The sequence below is a fragment of the Corythoichthys intestinalis genome, chromosome 4 (assembly GCF_030265065.1).
Source record: "Corythoichthys intestinalis isolate RoL2023-P3 chromosome 4, ASM3026506v1, whole genome shotgun sequence".
Classification (NCBI taxonomy): Eukaryota; Metazoa; Chordata; class Actinopteri; order Syngnathiformes; family Syngnathidae; genus Corythoichthys; species Corythoichthys intestinalis.
In genome coordinates, this window is record NC_080398.1 from 1,782,600 (window position 1) to 1,804,693 (window position 22,094).

The following is a 22,094-nucleotide window of genomic DNA, read 5'->3' on the forward strand; positions in this document are numbered from 1 at the left end:
CATATAGGACGCAGAAAATATCGAATAACAATTTTTGACCCTCAGATTTCATAGTAAATGCGTCCTTCGTCTTCGAGCGTCTGTGACAATGTCAAAATTTACCATGGCTAAATCCAGCTGCTCCCTGTTAAGACCAACATAAGTTTTTCTTTGAGATAATATGTTTTTTAATACATTCGTAATTTAGTTTACAGGTATATTTAGCAGTTGTTTTGTTGGAATATGTGAATGAATGATTTGTTAAGGGCATTGTAAAAAATTGTTAGCATTTTAAAGCATTTAAGTTAGCTGACTTCCGCTATGCAAGTTAGCTAGTTCTATTGTTGGATTCTCATTCATTTATCTTTTTATACCGTTTGAGGCCAAGATAAGGTATTTTAATTTATTTTTAAATGCATTTATTGCTCTTGTTAAATGAAACTGCAATTCTGCTAAGTATGAAGAAAAACTCGGGGAATTTTATTTCACATTCGCATTAAATGCTCTTTTGACAGTGCAATCTTAGTCTTTTGTTTTACATCTTCTAAAACTTATTCTGCCACGAATTAAACGTTTTTAATCAGATTACTCTATTATTCGAACTAGTTGATAATCTGTAAATGCCACCATATCAACAGGATGTAATCCGTAAATGCCCCAAAATCTACAAGAAGTGACCAAAAATCAATCTATTGCAGAATGATTTCCTGACCTATGTATCGATAATTGTTGTATCGCCATATGGTGAGATCGTTACCGTGAGCCTTGTATCACAAATCGTACCGTGAGCTACCCAGAAGTTCCCACCCTTAATGAGCACTGTCATATACTGAATAGCAGTCCACTTTTGTCTCAGGCAATTTTCCTTTTGATAGCATTTCAGTTTTTGACATGCAATTTCTCGCATGGATTGTAGTACGTAACAGCCCAGACTCCACATAAATGCCATCAGCCAAAAACATGGAGTTTAATTAAATATGTAATGAGACCCATTCTTAATATTCTATGTGAGTAGCAAAGAAGAATTTAAACAAGAACAGAAGAAGAATAAGAAGCCGTAGCAGTGGCGGCGGGTGTTTTTCAAATGCTAATCTGTTATCTGTAATCTGCTGGATGTTTGATGTCACAATAAAACAGTCTACTTTGGATTATATGGCTTTACGATAAGAAGTTATTCATTACATTTGTGTGTTTATTTACATCCTCAAACAAAATAGAGTAGGAGGTCATTTCGCTAATGTGCTGGTAGCAATGAATTATGCTGACAGCAATACAGAGTAGAGCAAAAGTGAACAAACACTAAGCACTTTGGGTGTTGAGAATTGAAAGGACTTTAGGGCGTTTTAAATCACTAGTAGACGTCCGATCCGTTCGAATTCAAACGGATTGGACGTCTATGGTCGTCAGTATCAGCCATTGCCAGGCAATGAGTTAATTTGGGGGCATTTGATGTCACTTCCCGTTGATTTTCGGTCAGTTCCTTTTCAGGCTGCCGTGGTGCAGTTGGTAGCTCGAGTTGTCCATAAGGCGCACCTGACTGTAAACCGCACCCTTCAAATTTGGCATGAAAACGGCATTTGTTGACAAATAAGCCGCACTGGACTATAAACCGCAGCTGTCCTCACTGTAATATGGGATATTTACACCAAAAGATTACAACAGGTAACACTACTTGACCTTGTCACCGGTCGTCAAACATGCCTCCTAGCATGCATTGCAGCGCTACAGATGTAAATAACAAAATTCCTGTTCTGTGCTAATTGTTTATTCAGTTACTGTTCTAGTTGTTTCATTAATTGCTGGCTATGGAGCTTTGTGACAACTTCATTTGACAGTGGCGCCATAAGACTGTCATAAGACCATCATAATTATGACATGACACTGCCATGAGCATTAATGAATGCCTATGACAGACATCATTTTGTATCATCCGGCAAATTATCTCACTTTGAATAGATGTAAAAGATCAGGGCTGGACATAAATGGAGTTAGTGACATAATTTGCCGGATGAGACTTAATGGGATCTTTCATAAGCATTCATGATAATGTCATGTCACACCTATGACAGTCTTATGACGCCGCTGTTAAATAAAGTGTTACCTATTAACCCAAATAAATCAACAAATAAGCCGCATTGGACTATAAGCCTCGGGATTCAAAATGAGGGAAAAAAGTAGCAGCTTATAGTCCGAAAATTATGGTAGATAAATGTACTATATAAGCACTCTCCATTTACCATTTCCTTTTGGGGCCTTTACTGGTCACTTCTTGTTTAACTTTGGGGCATTTACAGGTTACTTCTTGTTGATGTTGGGTTATTGAAAAGGAAGTGACGCAAAAATGTCCCCAAGGGAATAGGAAGTGAAGAACAAAAAAGTCAATTTTCCCCTTTCATAGATTCTTTCATTGTCTTAACAAACAGGAGATGATGACAGGGACAAAAAAAAAGAAAGCAATCATCACCTTAGATGCATTTATTAAGGAAAGTTTAATTAACCCTTAGATCCATAAGTGGGTCAAAAATGACCCAGTGAGGTTGCTTTCTTGAAATATCTTCGGAATGAAAAATTGTTATCAATTAATATTCCAGGTATTCCTCAAAAAACATGTTTTTGATATAATGCCATTCAAATTTTTGATGAACTTTTATACATTTCAAGAAATTGTCATTTTTGTATTACTACCCTAAGATTCCACAAGTGGGTCAAAAATGACCCCTAAGCATTTTCTATGGAATCCAATGGGAATCTTTCATTCTTATCAACTTTGGCTCTCAGGAATAAATTTATCGTGGACCACACAGACGATGTATGTAAAAATTGACATCCCTTAAGAAGATTATTTTACACAGCAAGAGCTGATACGTGTACTGTAAGTATTATGTCCATATAGTATTTTGTGTGTGTGTCTTTCATGACTATGATTATTTATCAACAAATTAACCTACATCATAACTAGCTAGCTAACTAAGGCTAGGTCCTAATGCACAATTCAGATTTTTTGTCATATCTGTTTTTTTGGCGTACCCATTCAGACTGCGTTTGTCCATCACACATGCGCTCTAATTCGCAGACCGAGATACGTTGAGCAAACTGGCTCGCATGAGCATTGGAGCAGAGAGAAAACCGAGCATTGTCAGGCTATTCTCAACCCATTTTATTTTTTCATGACTGTTGTCAAGCCCGCTCCTTCCCTAAAAGCCGCGTTCAAGCTAGGGGCTAACGCTAATGCACATCTGCACCGCTACCGTAGGACCCTGTCTCTCTCGCTTAACTTACGAAAGTGACCTGGATCGAATTTGAAAATGGTCCACTTTTATGCGACTTTTCCCGTTCAGTCGAGTCGGAAAAACACAAAAAAATCGGATTTGTGCTAGATTTACAGCTGAAATGGTCCTATAGATGTTGGATGACGGAGAGGCAGTGACGGGGTTGGACTCAAGTGTCCGAAATTTCTGATGATGACGACCCAGACTATTGTCCAGGTGGCAGTGGCAGTTGTCCACCTGGAAATCCAACTGAACAGGATCAATGTGACTCATAAAATTCCACTTATGTGTCCTCTGAAGTAGAAAGTGTCCAAATCATGGCCAACAGAATGAGTTGGTAGAGCTCTTACTAGAGAGAATTTCCTCCCACCCAGGGCAGAACACAGAGCCACAATATCCTCAGAAATCGGTCAGTGCCTCCACAAGGGCTTAGCACCGCTGTCTCACCAAAAAGATGCATGGGAGCTCTTCATCATTGATGATAAAATACAAGGAAGGATGAAGTCTGTTGCTATTCTGTTGTCTTTTTTTGTTGTTTTGTTTGTTTGTTTGTTTTTTTTTCAAAAAAATGTTAATTGAATCAAAGATATTTCAAGCATGAAATCATTCTTGTGTGGCCCTAAATATCATACTAATTAATATACAAGTGATTATTCTTCACCAAAATGGCATAAAAACACATTGGTTCTAATATGGGTCATTTTTGACCCACTTATGGAAGAGTGTAGGGTCCAGTAAATTGTGCATGTAAGGGTTAAAAGCTGGCAGGCCAGGACAAACGCACCAGAGAGCCTCACCCCGGTGCCTAAGAAAAAATCTGCCCCGAAATCTCAGCACATACACTTTTTTATCATTTCCAGTATAGATAGGCAGGCCCCCATGTTAACCCATTAAGATGCTCCCAAGAAAGTGGAATTTTACTTGGCAGCTGTGTTATGTTTATGACCTTGCTTCAGAGAAGAAGCTGTGACCTGCAGTTGATATCATATAAATGCCCATGAGCCTGGTTGTGAATGCTCTGGTTTCAGTGCCATTGACAGCGCTAGACGTCCAATCCAGTCAAAATGAATTAGATGTCTAGCACCGTCATTGGTAGTCAGTGAACTAGTAGACACTATTCTAGATTTTGGTTGCAACCTGTTGGTTCTTTTTTTTTTTTTTTTTTTTAAACAGTGCCACCTTTGTAAAACGATATATCGATTCTTGATGGGAGCATATCTATAACCTTTTGGGCTACAAAGTGTCGCGACATATCACCTTTTCGATGTGTCACACTCAGTTTTATAAATGTAATTGATTGGGAGTGCAGCAAGTGAAGATGAGGTTAGTTTAAGGGACCGGAGAATCATATATTACATCTCATGTTCACAGACGGAGGTTGCCGAGGAGATAAATGGACTGGGGACGGCACATACAAGCCATGTAAGATATGAGGGATCCATCAGGCGCCGACACGGGGACCGGGCAGAGCAGTGAAGCAGCCACATTCAATTACCCACAACCTATTTTCTAGTCTTCCTGGATAAATTGGAGGCTTATGGCCACCGGTCAGTGGACAGTCACACTTGTGTGTCCGTCTGCCTCCTGCATCCACCATCTTGTCTTCAAATGTCTCCCGTTGAGTTAACATTAACCGAGAAATACTTTATTTGAATTTAGTTTAGTTTTAATCCATTAGTCTACAATGTGTACATTGATCTGATAGTTGGGAGTGACTGTGGAAACAAAACTTTGTGTGTGTGGTAAATATCGTAACACATGTGACTGCCACCTACAGCACAGGAGTGGAACAGTATTACATTTACCTTTTATTTTTAAAGCAGGCAAGTAAACTTGTTTTTTTTTTTTTTTTTTTTAACGGAAATTGAGATCCATTCAGATACATTGCTTCCTGAAAGAGTTTTTAATTATACAAATTTTCATACTATTTCACCTCTTTTTAGGACAATTACACGCATTTATATCAAATTCTAATGAACCTAAAGTGACACTATTATCATTATTACTGCGATACAAGACAAACTGTCATCCCATGCCGTATGAGTACTGCTTAATCATCACTGTGGCGAGCCGTAATAACAAACAGGAGTTCTTGGCTCGTCACATGAAATCATCACTATAGATTTTTTTTCTTGAGTGAACGGCCAAACTGAGCAAACACAATGGAACTTACAAATGCAGCCGTTTATCCACCAATTCCAATCCCAGCATCAGTAAACAGAGTTGCAATAGGCTTGTTATCTGTTAAACATTGTATGCAGCGAAGATTTGTTTTATCCGTGTGAATTATCAGCATTGCGCTGCTTCTGGATAAGCCATTCTTCTCTTTCCGGCATGTGATTGCGATTCAAACCGCAGGCGAAAGCACTTGGCCCTCAAATGGAGGACAACAGACCCGGACCAACACTCGGAATATCATCTAACAAGCTTTTTTTTATATATATATATTTCTGCTGTGAACTGAATTGAGTTTACAATTAGTAGACGTCCAATTCATTTGAACTGGGAGGGTGGCAGCGAATGAACATCCGTTCATTGTAAATTTTACTGCTTGTGAACTGAATTTAAATTTGCAAGGAGTAAAATTGCGGGCTAAATCTCATGGCCCTTAAATAGAGGACAACAGACCCAGAAAAATTTTTTTGAAAAAAATAACTGGTGGATTTATTTGATAAAATCATTGTAACAATTTGCACTTTTATTCAGTAATTTTTACTCCTTGCAATATTAAATTCCGTTCACAAGCAGTAAAATTTACTTAATAAAAGTAAGTGCAAATTGTTACGATTTTTTTTTTCAAACTATGCAGAATTGCACTTTCAGCAAAAATAAATTAAAATACTTGAGCTTAGCCTCAAAGGGTATAAGTAAAATCAATGAGGATCTCAGTACAATAAAAGAACAATTGACTAACTTGCATAGCAAAAGTCCGCTAGCTTAAATGCTATAAAATGCTAACTAATTATCTTCCTTTTTTTATTTTTTTTAAACAATGCTCTTAATTAATTGTTCAAACACATAATTCCACAAAAACAGCTAAATATACCTACATTGAAAAAAATAACTGGCGGATTTACTTGATAAAATCATTGTAACAATTTGCACTTTTACTCAGTAAATTTTACTCCTTGCAATATTAAATTCCGTTCACAAACTCAGTAAATTTTACTCCTTGCAATATTAAATTCCGTTCACAAGCATTAAAATTTACTTAATAAAAGTAAGTGCAAATTGTTACAATGATTTTATCAAGTAAATCCACCAGTTATTTTTTTCAATGTAGGTATATTTAGCTGTTTTTGTGGAATTATGTGTTTGAACAATTAATTAAGAGCATTGTTAAAATTAGCATTTTATAGCATTTAAGCTAGCGGACTTTTGCTATGAAAGTTAGTCAATTGTTCTTTTATTGTACTTAGATCCTCATTGATTTTACTTATACCGTTTGAGGCTAAGCTCAAGTATTTTAATTTATTTTTGCCGAAAGTGCAATTCTGCATAGTTTGAAGAAACACTCGGCGATCCTATTTTGTATTTGCATTTAATGCTCTTTAGAAAGTGCAATCTTGGCAAGCCTTTGTTTTTGATCTCCTGAAATTTATTCTGCATTGTACTATTTGATAGAATAATCAATTACTTAAATAATCCATAGCTGCAGCCCTTATTCCCCTAGAAATGTTGTTTTTTTGTTTTGTTTTGTTTTCATCCGCATTCCCGTGAATTAAACAAATATAAAGGGGAAAAAAAGTTGCACCATCCAATTCCCTTTCCGTAAGTCTTTTCTGATCATGTAGTGTTTGGTTCCAGCGCAGATTTACAGTTTAAAGATTAAGCTAGTCGATTAATCGACAACTAATCGATTAGCAAATTAAATGACAACTATTTTGATAAGCAATTAATTGTTTAGGAACTTCTTCACCTTAAATTTGTCGAAATTCTTGAAATCATAACATATATACAACTTTTCAGTTGTAAATATTTATTTATATATATATTTCTTCATTATATTTTTGTTCAAAGTAGGACATCAACAAAAATCTGCTTTTACTTTGGAAAACAATTCACATATTTGCCAATATTCAGACATTTTACAGCCTAAAGTAGCTTCTTAATAAGGCTGCAACAACTACTCGATTATTAAATTAGTTGCCAAAAAATTTGATAATCAATTTTTGCCAGCAGCTATGGCTAGGTTCATGCAGGTGCATCTTAATGCACTATTCTGATTTTTTGTCATATCTGTTTTTTCGCGGAAGTAAAACACAGTCAGCACGGGCTTCGCAATGGTCCCACAGTTGTCGCACACTTGTCTTGGCCGATCTCAGGGTGAACGGAAACTTTCTGAAACCCAAAAAGGCTCACACGCCTCTCCCTGGTGCAGCTACAAAAGCCTTCAGCACTTTGGCTGGTGTGATGCAAAAAATAAACGAATTAATCCGCAAATTCAGCTGAATCCGCAGTCCATCTGCATGCTATAAAGCAATGCTGTATTGTGAGATGCTGACCCGGGTGACGTCACATTCTCATTCGTCCTAAACACGAGACTAAGGCCGGAGGTCACTCATTTTCATGGCGCGGGATTCAAAAATTGAATATATAAAAAATTCGCTTCCACACACATCCAAGCGGTCCATTTCATTCGGGAGCATAAAACACTGCATGAAATATGAAATAAATGTGCTTTTTGGTGTCATACGCACTTTAAAGCTGCTGATACAGAATGGGTCTTTGATTATTTTATTTACTGTTTTGAACTGTTAACTTGATACTGAAATAGTAGTTGTTTGGTTTAGCCTGAGAAGATTTTTGAACAATTTTGGAACTAATGTATATAACATTAAAAGTAAGCCTGAACAATATACCGTTTAAACATCGCCATCGCGATGTGCGCGTGCGCGATAGTCCCATCACAAGCACGTGCGATAGTTTTTTTTTTTTTTTTAATCCACATACGCCTTCCTTTCTGCTCTGCGCACAGCCTCACACCCTCCCTCTCCCAGCCCTTTGTTCCTCTCAGTCACTGCAGCACTTGCTTATTAAAGTTAACGATGGCTTTGATCTGGCCAAAGAATCCAGGCAGCAATCTGTCAATCATCGTTTAACTTGTTAAACAGTTTCTGCAAGGAAGCCGCGCTGGAATGAATGTGTGTGCGTGCGTGCGTGCGTGCGTGTGGAGACGTTGGAGACATATAAATGCCAGAAGTGATCATTAGGAGTTTGAAATTTCTACATGTCACTCCAACTGTCACAGCTAAGGTAGATAAACAGAAATATTTAATAAAGCCAAGCATTTTATCTACTACAGTACTTTAGTCTTGTTCAAAAATTATTTGGTTGGACAGTATTGTTCAAAACTGATCATAATTATGACATTTGAAGTGCTTAGAAACCATTTATTTATATACATTTTTTAAATCACTTTGGGGGGAAAAGTGAGGAAAAAAAAAATTTCTTCTATGTGTGTTTCCAATGCCAAATCGGAATAATTACATTGAGCACAAAAAACACACACAAAAAAAAATTGGGGGGGGGGGGGGGGTGCGCTACTTCGCGGTTTTTCACTTATCGCGGCGGGTTCTGGTCCCCATTAACCACGAAAAACGAGGGATCACTGTACACTGTGGTGATGGCGAGTCATCCAAAGTCTTTCCAAACAGCTATTCAAGTGACCAAGTCAAAATTTATTTTTAAAAATATATATATATATTTTTAATATCGCAATTAGGGGTGTCAAACGATTAAAAATTTTAATCGCGTTAATTACAGCTTAAAAATTAATTAATCGTAATTAATTGCAATTAATCGCAATTCAAACCTTCTATAAAATATGCCATATTTTTCTGTAAATTATTGTTGGAATGAAAAGATAAGACACAAGATGGATTCAACATACGGTACATACAGTGGGAGAACAAGTATTTGATACACTGACAATGAGAAAACCAAGTATCAAATACTTGTTACCACTGTAAGTACTGTATTTCTTTATTATAACAATAAACCAACAAGAAGGCATTACCATTATTAACATTCTTGGATAAAAAGACTTGTAGTTCTTAAAAGATATATTAAAACCCCTGTTCATGTTTTTGTTTTAATAAAACTTGTAAAAATCTATATCAAAAAATAAACTAGTAGCCCGCCATTGTTGATGTCAATAATTACTTACACAATGCTCATGGGTGCTGAAACCTATAAAATCAGTCGCACCCAAGCGCCAGCAGAGGGCGGCAAAACTCCGAAAAACACAACAACTACACCTTTCACTCTGCTGTCATTTTAATCTGTTTGAGCGGGGCATTTGTGCGTTAAGTGCGTCAAATATTTTGACGGGATTGATTTAAAAAAATAATTAACGTTCGTTAACGCGATAATTTTGATAGCCCTAATCGCAATATAATATCGCAATATATCGCAAACCCCCCAAAAATCGCAACAATAGTTTTTTTCCAATATCGTTCAGGCCTCATTAAAAGTGTGTGTGTGTGGGGGGGGGGGTGTGCATCAATAATCGATTTGTGATCGATTTTAATCGTAGTCGAATCGTTTCGTGCCCTAAGATTCCCACCTCTACCTTTAGTGCTGCTGTGACATGACTGTCAATCAAATTGCTTTTCCAGGGAAGTTGGGTGAGTAAAGCAAGTGGGTGTGCATAGTATAAGGCAGGCACGCATTGCAAGCACTAAGTTACTTGTAGGCAAAATGCTGTGCTTTCACACCATAAAATCTAGAAAAGAAGGTCAGATATGTTCTACTACTTCAGACAGAGTTCATTTGCAGGGTTCTTTATGAGTACGTGTAACTACACATCATTATTATGACGGTAGTCGAGCCTTTCTTAGCTTCTGTCAGCCTGGTCAACGAACCACTGTGTTTCCGTGCAGGTTGAAGAGCACTCAATGATTAATTCATGAGCATATTCTGTATGTCAAGGAAACATTTTTGATACAAGCTACTATCATTGCAAGTTTACCCACCTTTTTAAACAAGCTTGTTTGTAAATACAAGAGTATGACTCACCTAATTTCATCAAAGACGCCAGTAGGACCCATAATGAGATCTCGAAGGGGGTCTGGATGTGTTTGTACTCGAAACTGAGCACCGGGAAAGGCTTTTTGGTAAAGTTGCGGTGGTGCTCCTTCTCCACGTTATGGTCGTTCGACTCATCTCCGTGACCCACGTCGGGGGAGCTGGAGGCTCCGAGAGGCAGGACGGAGACCACCAGGAGGACCAGGAGCACCAGCATGAGGAGTCCGCGCTCCGATAAGCTGCTACCGGACCCGCCCGGGTGACGCGAGCCTGTACTCGGGGACATTTTAGGGAAGAGATGGAGGTGACGAGGCTTGTTTAAAGTTCAAGAAGTTGGAACGTTTGTTGGTTCGAACTTCGCCACATGAACAAACCGAGTCTACAAGTGTGGAACCATGACGAAGACTCGGAATAGGGATATTTTTCGGTGAGCTAACCGATGTGGAGTGTCTTGGCTAGCCAGGTGAGGAGCCGAGGGCCGTGGAAGGGAAGCAGGAAACGTCACAAAAAATGAAAGAGCCTCATCGTACAATATGTAAGACCACGAAATTTTCCGGAATGTTCTAACAAGTTTGTCCGCGTGACTTGCAACAAGCGCGGATGTCCTCTCCGGGGAAAGGTGTCATTGTTGATGCTGGAGACAAGCGACAGGCAGCGGCATCCCCCTCCGCGTCTTTCCGTCCCCTTCCCGGCAAAGTCGCTCGCGAGGCGGCGGCGTCGCTCGGATTCTGCTCTGACCTTGACGTGCAGCTGCGACACAACCGCGCCGCATTTTGTCTCGTCGCCGAGTAAACGCGAACTTTTTCAAATGGTTTTGCTAGTCAATGTCCGCGTGTGCGTGTAGTGGCAATTCAGGCGTCTCCCGCCCCCGCGGAGGCGGAGGAGGAGGAGGACCTTGGCGAGGGTCAGTTTAGGGAAGGTACAACCGTGATGTAGACCGCCTCGTAGGGGCGGTGTTTGTCGCTTTTTTTACCCGGCTTGATGAGCCAGGTCGCCTCTATTAACTGCTCGGCTCATTTCGCGTGGTTGTGTGTTTGCTTCTTTCAACCTTCAAAGCCTTCAACGTGTATTCCAGGGAAAACGCCTGGTAAGGAGGGGAAGGCGGTAGTTGTGAAACAGCGACACTGACAGGCATGGAGGTTTAAGCCGTCGGCGTTGGGAGGGACACCGTCTCATGACTCATCATGTGTTTTCTTGGTTCATTTCACGTTGAAACAAATTTGCTTTGATAATCACCCTCTGCAAGTCATTTTTAAATGCACGGCACTAAAGTGTTCCCTCGTTTTTCGCGGTTAATGGGGACCAGAACACCCTGCAATAAGTGAAAAACCGCGAAGTAGCGCCTCCCCTCCCAATTTTTTTTAGTGCTGTCAAACGATTAAAATTTTTAATCGAGTTAATCACAGCTTAAAAATAAATCACAATTCAAACCGTCTCTAAAATATGCCATATTTTTATGTAAATTTCTGTTGGAATGGAAAGATAAGACGGATATATACATTCAACATACTGTACATCAGTACTGTATTTGTTTATTATAACAATAAATCCACAAGATGACATTAACATTATTAACATTCTTTCTGTGAAAGGGATCCACGGATAGAAAGACTTGTCATTCTTAAAGTGCATGTGACACGAAAAAGCATGTATATTTCATAATACACGCGGTATTTTATGCTCCTGAATGATATGGACCGCTTGGATGTGTGTGTCAAAATTATCGTGTTAACGCGCGGTAATTAATTTTTTTAATTAATCACGTTAAAATATTTGACGCAATTAACGCTCATGTCCCGCTCAGACAGTATTCTGCCTTTTGGTAAGTTTTACAGCAAGGTTTTTTGTGGTCGCGTCGCGACATGGTTTATTGCTTTCTTGCCAGTTCAATATGGCTGCACGACGTCTCGGGCTGACGCCTACGTTGTAATGTTGTGCTTATATGATCCTTGGACAAGATTTGTCCGTAAGTATGGTTGTTGTAAAGAACGTACATATTATGTTAGTAAGCGAAATGTTATATTTTTTGTATGAGACGCTTTTTGTTTATGTTTAGTGAACCTGTATAGCGTGCTAAGCTAACGTTGTTGCTAATGCAATGCTTGTGTACTTTTTTTGTAGTTTCACTACGGTCTAAAGAGGACAGTGGTTTGAGGCCATTTTATTAATAAATCAGATGAAAAAGGAAGAAGTCTGATTATTAAGGCGTCGTTCACTAGCTGTCTAGCTTTGGAAAAAGTAGACGCTTCGGAGTGAGGACAGCATAGACAGATTTAAATGACAGTAGAGTGAAATGCCCACTACAGTCCTTATGTACCGTATGTTGAATGTATATATCCATCTTGTGTCTTATCTTTCCATTCCAACAAATTATTTTACAGAATATATATATATAATTCACAGAAAAATATGGCATATTTTATGATGGTTTGAATTGCGATTAATTGCGATTAATCACGATTAATTAATTTTTAAGCTGTAATTAACTCGATTAAAAATTTTAATCATTTGACAGCCCTACTATATTTATTTAGTTTTTTTTATCGCGCGCCATGAAAATGAGTGACTTCCGGCTTCGGTCTTGCATTGAGGAGGAGGGCGCTGTGACGTGTGCGGTAGAAGACGTCCTCTTCACTACACGGCGTACTGTTGTGTATGAGGACGAAGGATACAGCTGATTTTGCGGATTAATACGTTTATTTTTCGCATCACGCCAGCCAAACGGCTGCAGAAAAATCATTCTGTATGAGGGAGAGGCGTATGCGCCCTTTTGGAGTTTCAAAAGGTTCCCATTCACCGTGGATATTTACTGTGGGACCATTGGACTTACGAGGAAGTGAGTAAACATCTTGTTTTGTATTATGTCAAATACGAACACAGCGATTACAAAGTAAACACTACAAACTTTCTTTAAATAAAGGTCTACTTACGTTTGATCATTGATAGGCATGTAAAAAGCTCTACTCATGCACATTAGCAGCACGTTAGCTGCACAACAACTGCAGCCACCCTCCTCCGAGGAACGAACTGTAAATTGCTCTCCGCCGGGCGGTTTTGTCGATCCGCAAGGACAATCGACAACCCAGTAGTCATGTCAATAAATCCAGGCTCGTTATGTGTGATTTTCCGCTTCGAAGACTTTGAAACATCACTCGGTTCGGGTTAGCATGTCGGCTAGCTGTCATGCCTTTTGGTTTGTTTACATTCTCCGAGCCGGGGAAGGGAAATGACATATGTCCGATTTAGGTGTCATAAAATATCGTTCGGGAGGTGTGACAGTAAAGGTGAAATTGACAGTTTTGACCATTATGGAGTAATTTTGCCATGTCGTCCTGAATAAATGCATTTTTATTATTTCATATTCCATTTAGCACAAGACTGTTATTTGTCACGACCATGCCATTTATTTAGCAATTGGGGAAAATACTTGGATAAAAAGAATATCCTGTGAAAATATTGAAGTAAAGAGACAGAAACAATGACATTTTGCGGCTCTCTTCGTCGCGTTTTCCTCGTTCTGAATAATTCCCCCTCAATGGGCTGAATAGTAAAACCGATGAGCCCAGTCTACCGCTGACGTCATCCACCTGTTGGGGACGCTAAAGCCCTATAATGGTAGGCGTGGCTAACCGGCAGATTAAAAGACTAATTTCTCGTCATCTGCGCTTTGCTAAATTGTTGTATATAGTCGAATCGTCTCAAAATATGATTCTAATTCACATAATAATGCCATTTAAGACTTTTTTTCTCTTGTCGTATGCTCTTTAAAGGATAAATGTTGTGAGTTTGTATATTGCAGGGTGACCAAACGTCCTCTTTTGCCAGGACAAGTCCTACTTTCACGTAGTATCCTCGTCGTCCGGGCGGGTTTTATAAATTCATAAAAATGTCCGGTTTTTATGATTTTTCACGGGACCAATTTGAAGAGAATCTCTCCGGCCGCTGGGTGGCAGCGACTGCCTGCGATGACATGGCTCCTAGTAGTAGGGAGGGAAGGAGTACTTCTTATTGTTTTTGTTGGCAGTTTACACCTATCATGAGGCATTACCGCCATCTACTGGGTTGACAATTTAGCCACAACGCCTGCCCAGTTAAGTTTTCTGCGATAAATACGTATATAATGGCAACTGTTGACTTCTGTCGGAGCTTTGACTGTAAAATCCCTTTTGGTGTTGCATCGTTGCGCTTCCGATGATTCTAAACTTTTATAGCAAAGTTTGATTTTTGCGTCAGTAAAACGTAGTTTTGAACTGCTACGTTTGGAAACATGCTGGTTGAATAGTTTGTCAGTTTATTTCGGTTTTTGTTTGTGTGCAATCTAGAACATTGAATGAGAATATCAATTGAATGGGAATAACAATTTGTCAAGGACAATTGTCAAGATAGTAATTTATAAAAATGTTTAGCTGGCACATAGCCTACTTTGTGTATGAGGATTGACTGGACTACATTTCTATGGGTCACATGGAGTCTGTACTCATCAGAGAAGCAGAGAGAGAGAGGTGGACTTGATTTGATTGAACATTTTTTCCCAGATTTTTTTTTTTTTTTTTTTTTTTTTTGCTTTTACCACGAGTTTGCGACACTATTTAATTACAATTTTAAATTACATGACTTGCATAAAAACTCCCCGTCCATCCTCATAGCTTCTGCTATGGCGTTCCATGGGTAATAGTCTGATTGGATGTTTTCCGAGGCACCCTTAAGTGCACGCTACGGTGATGTTGTTTTGTTCATGTGATGCTGAAGTGAGAAACAGAGACTGTCTACTGAGAGCCACAGGTTGAGGACGTGTTGTAAACACCGTGTGTTAATAAAAACAACGTTTTTAGCACGTCATTTGTTTAACATCATTGCCAGAAAAAGACACATAATAGGTCATCTTGCAATTACTCTTTAATGATGTCCTGATAATAATGATCTGCTGCATCATAAATCACTTTGTGACTTTCCACCTCCATGATGAAATGTTTTTCGTCCATGTTCGCTCGCGTTTTAAACCATGAATAAGACACTGGGCTGCTGACTCCAGGCCTGGATCCGCCCATTTTGACGGATGTGTCTCTGGCAAAAATAGGAAATAGCCTAAACCATCCGGCGTGCCAGAGCCCGCCGGGGAACTGATGCGGCTAGCATACATTGAACAATAAGGTATAATGGGAATGAATTGGCTCCGGCACAATTTTCTGCCTGAGCCAGACTGAACCCGAAACAAAGATGTGCCTGGTGTATTTGGGCCCTTAACGGCGTAGGTCCGCCGTCACCTCTACGCAGAAGCATAAATCAGCCGTTAGCCTTTAAAAGTCTGTGCTCAGTGATTATCACACACTACAGTAAATGTAACTCGTAGCGTTAGCATAGCGTTCGCGTTAGCCCACTGCTAATGGCGAGCGTTCTCTTAAGCTCTCGGACAAATTTTTTTTACATACAGTTCGTGGCGTGAAGGTATAATTAGTTGAATATAATGTACTGTTTTCCAGCTGAGTGTGTATTATCATCAATTTGGTGTACTTGTAGACACTACAATATGTGCTCGTCTGTCAATGGTTATTCAAACTAATTGGAAAGCTTTATTTATTCATTTATGTTTGGAGTAATTTTGAAATTATTTTACATACAAAAACATTATGGATAAACGTCGACTAAAACTAGACGAAATTAGTCTTGGGTTTTCGTCAACAAAAACTACACGAAGACAAACACATTAAAGTCATAAAGTTAGTCATAAAATAGGACTAAAACTATTAAGTATTATAATCCAAAAGACTAAAACAAAATGTAAAAGTGCTGCCAAAAACATCAATTCTTTCAAAATAAAACCAGAAATATTTCATGTTGTCTACTTACTACTTACTAATTTAATGGCTTTTTGGTGAGAGCAAAACTCTTAACATTGGTCTGAATGTTAGCAACAGGGGATCCCGCAGGTGAGTAGCATAAATCAAATGGATGTCATAAATAGTATCCATTTCCATAGAGACAGACCAGGCTCCAATAATTCCATCATCAAGTTAGTGGAAGACATTTTTTTCTGTTAAATGTTGTCTCTGAGTAATTTAATTCAAAGCACCCAAATGCAATCATCAGTATTCAAGAAGGCCCCGACTGTAATGTGGCTGCATATGTTTACAGAATTAATTCATGCTGTCCAGACACGATCACAATGGGTCACTAGGGGCTGCAGGAAAGAACATTTTCTTTTTCAACCATGTTTTACAGTTTGTTTAGGCTTTTAGGAGATGCCTCTGAAACTTGCCACTTCACTTATAGCTAGCTAGACATGACTCAAACCTCTTTATCAAAGGCGTTTCGTCGGTTGCTTTCACCACATGTTCATTTTAGATGGCGTCCAGTCAACTTTGGACACAGCCGTCCTTTGTCTTTGCCTCTCCTAATTGCGTTATAGTTTTCACTGGCCTGGTTGGTCTTTGTACTGTCCCCTTAGCATCTTTATATATGTTATTATCAAAGAGAATTACACATCAAAGCATCTTCTTCACAGATCAGGAAATAGGATTACAAAGCCAAACAGGAAGTGTGTGATGGTACCCATAAAACAGGAAATGGATTGTGCCGACAAATTAATGTTTATCAAGTTGTAAACACCAAACTCATTTTTACTACTAAGGACAGATTATATCATAAAGGGCATCCGGTTGAAACAACAACAGTAAGGGCACAGCTGCGCACTCGCAGAAAACCAGTGCTTCTTGATTTTCGTTCAAACGGAAGCCTCGCCTGTTTGGTATTCTGGCAGGCCAAGTCATGACGGGTGTACCGGCGTAGCCAGAGGCCTAGCAAGTTTATTTCCTGTAGTCAAGTATGAGCAGGTTTTGCATGGTTTAACACAGTGGTTTACTTCTTGTTATAAAGTCCTTGTGCAACTGTTGAGAGAACAAAAACTATGTTAATGATTACCCTAGAAAAAGAAATGGATCACACACATAAATGGATTTTAAAAGGAACCACGGACAGAAAGACTAGTAGTTCTTAAAAGATAAACGTTCGTATGAGTTATGATAATTCAAACCCTTCATAACGTTTTCATTTTTAGAAAATTTGAAAAATTAGTTTAACCAGTAGGTCGCCATTGTTGTTGATGACGCAATGCGTTGACATCACTGGGCAGCACTGCCGTACTGCCCCAGTGTCACTCGTTAGCTACATAAACATTTCGTCGGTTCTGCCCTTCCAATTTGAACCTGAGCGAAAAAGTGATGAGCAGGACAGCACTGTCGATATTTCACAAAACGAGCAGCAAAAGCAATTGAATAAAAGTCTACAGCAGGATTTGAATAGGCAACAAATGGATATACAAAGTGTCAAATGGCAGCAAGTCAATATCTGGGCAAGCCGTTTAGGATCGGATTAAAGACACTGCTGATGAGCTAGAATTGGATGCAGGTACGACGTTTATTGAACACGCGAACGCGAAAAGGGAGACACAAAAAGGGTCCGTGACAGTAGGTTGGGATCAATTAAAAATAAAAATAAAAACCTGAGGGAAAATTGCAGTGAGAGGCAGACAAACGAAAAAAAAAAACAAGGCAAAGATGCAACTAGCAACGAAGGGATATACAAACTTTAAAATGGCAGTAAGTCAATATCTCGGCAAGCCGCCTAGGATCGGTTTAAAGACACTGCTGATGAGCTGGAATTGGGTGCAGGTACAGTGTTGGGAACTCATCCCACATCTCTGTAACAAAACAATCTGACCAGCAGCAGAATGTGACAAAATCATGCCAGTCGTCATACTAGCTTTGCTTGCTAGTTAGCACAGCTATTCTCCCAGTCCAGGCCAACCGCGTCATCACCTGTTTGTGGGGTAAAACCTGAAAGGGAAGCGCAACTGAAATGAAAACCGCAGTGAGAGGCAGACAAACGAAAAATACAAGGCAATGATGCAACTAGCAACGAAGGGATATACAATCTGTCAAATGGCAGCAAGTCAATATCTCGGCAAGCGGCCTAGGATCGGTTTAAAGACACTGCTGATGAGCTGGAATTGGATGCAGGTACAGTGTCGTGAACTCATCCCACATCTCTGTAACAAAAAAATCTGACCAGCAGCAAAATGTGACAAAATCATGCCAGTCGTGATACTAGCTTTGCTTGCTAGCTAGCACAGCTTTTCTCCCAGTCCAGGCCAAAAAGGGAAACGCAACTGAAAAGAAAGTGCGGCTGGCTTGACCACGGAATTAGAAAATAACATAGGGATTGCGTAAAACGGTTTATTGAACACACAAAAAACACGCAATCGCGAAAAAAAGACACACAAAAAGGGTCCGTAAGAGTAGGTCGGGATCAATCAAAAAAAAAAAAAAAAAAAGTGAAAACCGCGGCTAGAGGCAGACAAATGAAAAAAACAAGGCAGTGATGCCAATGACAACAAAAGGATATACAGACTGTCAAATGGCAAAAAGTCTATCTCGGTAAGACGCCTAGGATCGGTTTAAATACACTGCTGATGAGCTGGAATTGGATGCAGGGAACTCATCCCACATCTCTGTAACAAAACAATCTGACCAGCAGCAGAATGTGACAAAATTATACCAGTTGTCATACTAGCTTCGCTTGCTAGCTAGCACAGCTTTTCTCTCAGTCCAGGCCAACCGTGTCCTCACCCCTAGCGTGCATTGCTCGCGTAAAACATGGTGCCCTCCGACGTGAAAACATGGACTAAATATTATACATTTTTAAATCAATGGTCCCGATTGATCGGGTCCGATCACGTCCTTTTCAAAGTATCGGAATTGGCAAAAAAATATCGGACATGCCTTTTTTTAATATATATATATGTATTTTTAATTAAATCGGTTTCTAATTGTATTTAACGTTACAGACATAATATGTTACACTCATCCAGTCTTTAGTTTAGGCTTAAAGTAGAGTTATCAAATTTATCCCGATTACGGCGGTAATTAAATTTTTAAAAAATGTATCATGTTAAAATATTTAACGCAATTAATGCATGCGCGGCACGACCCACTCACGCATTGTCGTGCTCAATCTGTAATGGCGCAGTTTTACCTATATAGAGAGCTAAAAGGCAGCGTAAAATGAGTAGAGTGAATTTTGGCAGCCTTTGGAGCCTTTTTTTAATTGACTAAAGCCTTACAATCCCTCTCCCTACGATTAAAAATATCGTGGGAAGCAATGTGGGGAAGCAAGGTAGTAATTGATCTTTTTCTCAACACCCTATGTTATTTCCCAACACAGAGAAGATATATCAATTGGTAGCACTAGGCACAGTCGTGGTTGCACTTCCCATCATGCATTTGGGCATGGCTACAGTATCATTTACTGAAAGCTCAACAAATACACTAGATGGCAATATTTAGTCACAATATACAAAGTCACATTTATCCTTTAAGAATTACAAGTCTTTCTATCCGTGGATCCCTCTCACAGAAAGAATGTTAATAATGTAAATGCCATCTTGAGGATTTATTGTCATAATAAACAAATACAGTACTTATGTACTGTATGTTGAATGTATATATTCGTCCGAGTTTTATTCATTTTTTTCTTAATGCATTGCCAAAATGTATATGATCGGGAAAAATTATCGGGAATGATTGGAATTGAATCGGGAGCAAAAAAAAAAAGCAATCGGATCGGGAAATATCGGGATCGGCAGATACTCAAACTAAAACGATCGCGATCGGATCGGGAGCAAAAAAACATGATCATAAAAAACCCTAGTAATGATAAATGTGTTTCTAAGAGCATATTTTAGTAAAAGAAGAAAATTGTTGCTTATTAGAGCCTACAAGTCTTTAAGTCCAGAGTTCCCTTTAAAAATCACCAAAAATCCCTGCATGTTTGAACAGTTTGATGGACATTTTTTGTTAATTTACAAAGTGGTTAAGCATTGAGAAATATCATGCCTGCTTACACCACAACAACCGCAATAAGACATAATTTATGGTTTAATTACAACCACTGATGACAGTACTACACAGTGATGGAACAAATCTGAACAGAGCCCGGGTGCGATGAGTGGACCGCCAGATGGGTTGGGGGGACGACAATTATTCGCGGACCCTCAAGACGGTCGTCCAGTGTGTGTGTGTACGTGTGTGTAGGTGATTCAAGTGGATTTTTTTTGCAGGACCCTCCAGACAACCGGCCAAGAGGGGGTCTGGCAGAGATATTTTAACACTTAAACACGACATTACAGCTCCGCGCATCATCTTACTGGTAGACCCTCCCGTCACCCAACCATGCCCATTTTATGCCTGCAGTCGTAACCCCAGCACCTCCCTGAGTTCCGCCCCTGGACAGTACTACATTAGATTGGTAGACTAAGCTCTACATTTTCCTTTCTCAATTAACAATTACTATTCTACAAAGAAAAATTATACATATGTCAGGATTCAAGGGCATAGGTTTGGTCTTAATATTGGTAGGGATGATATAACAGCATAATCTGCAGGTACACTTTTTGCTTGGGACGGGACATTAACAAGACCAAACATATTTGGTGAATGGGGGTCAGGGCTACATTTCTCACCAATATGAACCTAATTAATTGATAGGTGTACTGGCATTTTGGCAAACTCAAAAATCATGCCGATACTGAGTAGCGACACTTGCTTTGTTAAAAATGACAAGTGATTTATTTTGTAGCTGCTTGTGTTTGGAGACTTTACTTTTGGCACTCTAGTTACTTTCCCTACTGAGCCGTAGGTGCCGCTGAGAACCCTCCACCGCCCCAAAGCACTCACAGGCGGACACACTTTGAGCTTTCCCTCATTGAATGAGTAGCATAGAACCATAGATTCTTGGTGAGAGCATATCAATAAGCTTTTGGGCTCCAAAGTATTGCTATACAGTGGGGCAAATAAGTATTTCGTCAACCACTAATTGTGCAAGTTCTCCCAATTGAAAATATTAGAGAGGCCTGTAATTGTCAACGTGGATAAACCTCAACCATGACAGACAGAATGTGGATTAAAAAAAAAAAAACAGAAAATCACATTGTTTGATTTTTAAAGCATTTATTTGCAAATCATGGTGGAAATTAGGTATTTGGTCAATACCAAAAGTTCATCTCAATACTTTGTTATGTACCCTTTGTTGGCAATAACACAGGCCAAACGTTTTCTGTAACTCTTCACAAGCTTTTCACACACTGCCGCTGGTATTATAGCCCATTCCTTCATGCAGATCTCCTCTACAGCAGTGATGTTTTGGGGCTGTTGTTGGGCAACACAGACATTCAACTCCCTCCACAGATTTTCTATGGGGTTGAGATCTGGAGACTGGGTAGGCCACTCCAGGACCTTGAAATGCTTCTTATGAAGCCACTCATTTGTTGCCCTGGCTGTGTGTATGGGATCATTGACATGCTGAAAGACCCAGCCACGTCTCATCTTCAATACCCTTGCTGACGGAAGGAGATTTTCACTCAAAATCTCTCGATACATGGCCCCATTCATTCTTTCCTTTACACAGATCAGTCATCCTAGTCCCTTTGCAGAAAAACAGCCCCAAAGCATGATGTTTCCACCCCCATGCTTCACAGAGGGTATGGTGTTCTTCGGATGCAATTCAGTATTCTTTCTCTTCCAAACACGAGAACCTGGGTTTCTACCAAAAAGTGCTATTTAGGTTTCATCTGACCATAACACATTCTCCCAGTCCTCTTCTGGATCATCCAAATGCTCTCTAGTGAACCGCAGACGGGCCTGGACGTGTACTGGCTTCAGCAGGGGGACACGTCTGGCAGAGCATAATTTGAGTCCCCGGCGGCGCATTGTGTTGCTGATAGTAGCCTTTGTGACTGTGGTCCCACCTCTCTGTAGGTCATTC

The 22,094-nt window shown here is 39.5% G+C and overlaps 1 protein-coding gene across 1 annotated transcript in view; it reads right to left on the reverse strand.

Annotated features, from left to right (window-relative positions):
- Positions 1-11,311, reverse strand: part of LOC130914421 (sodium/hydrogen exchanger 1-like) — a 98,776-nt gene extending 87,465 nt beyond the window's left edge. The window contains exon 1 of the mRNA XM_057833592.1: positions 10,269-11,311. Within this exon, the coding sequence (XP_057689575.1) occupies positions 10,269-10,563 (295 nt within the window). The 5' untranslated portion in view covers positions 10,564-11,311. The remainder of the gene's footprint in view (positions 1-10,268) is intronic.
- Positions 11,312-22,094: the final 10,783 nt, after the last annotated feature.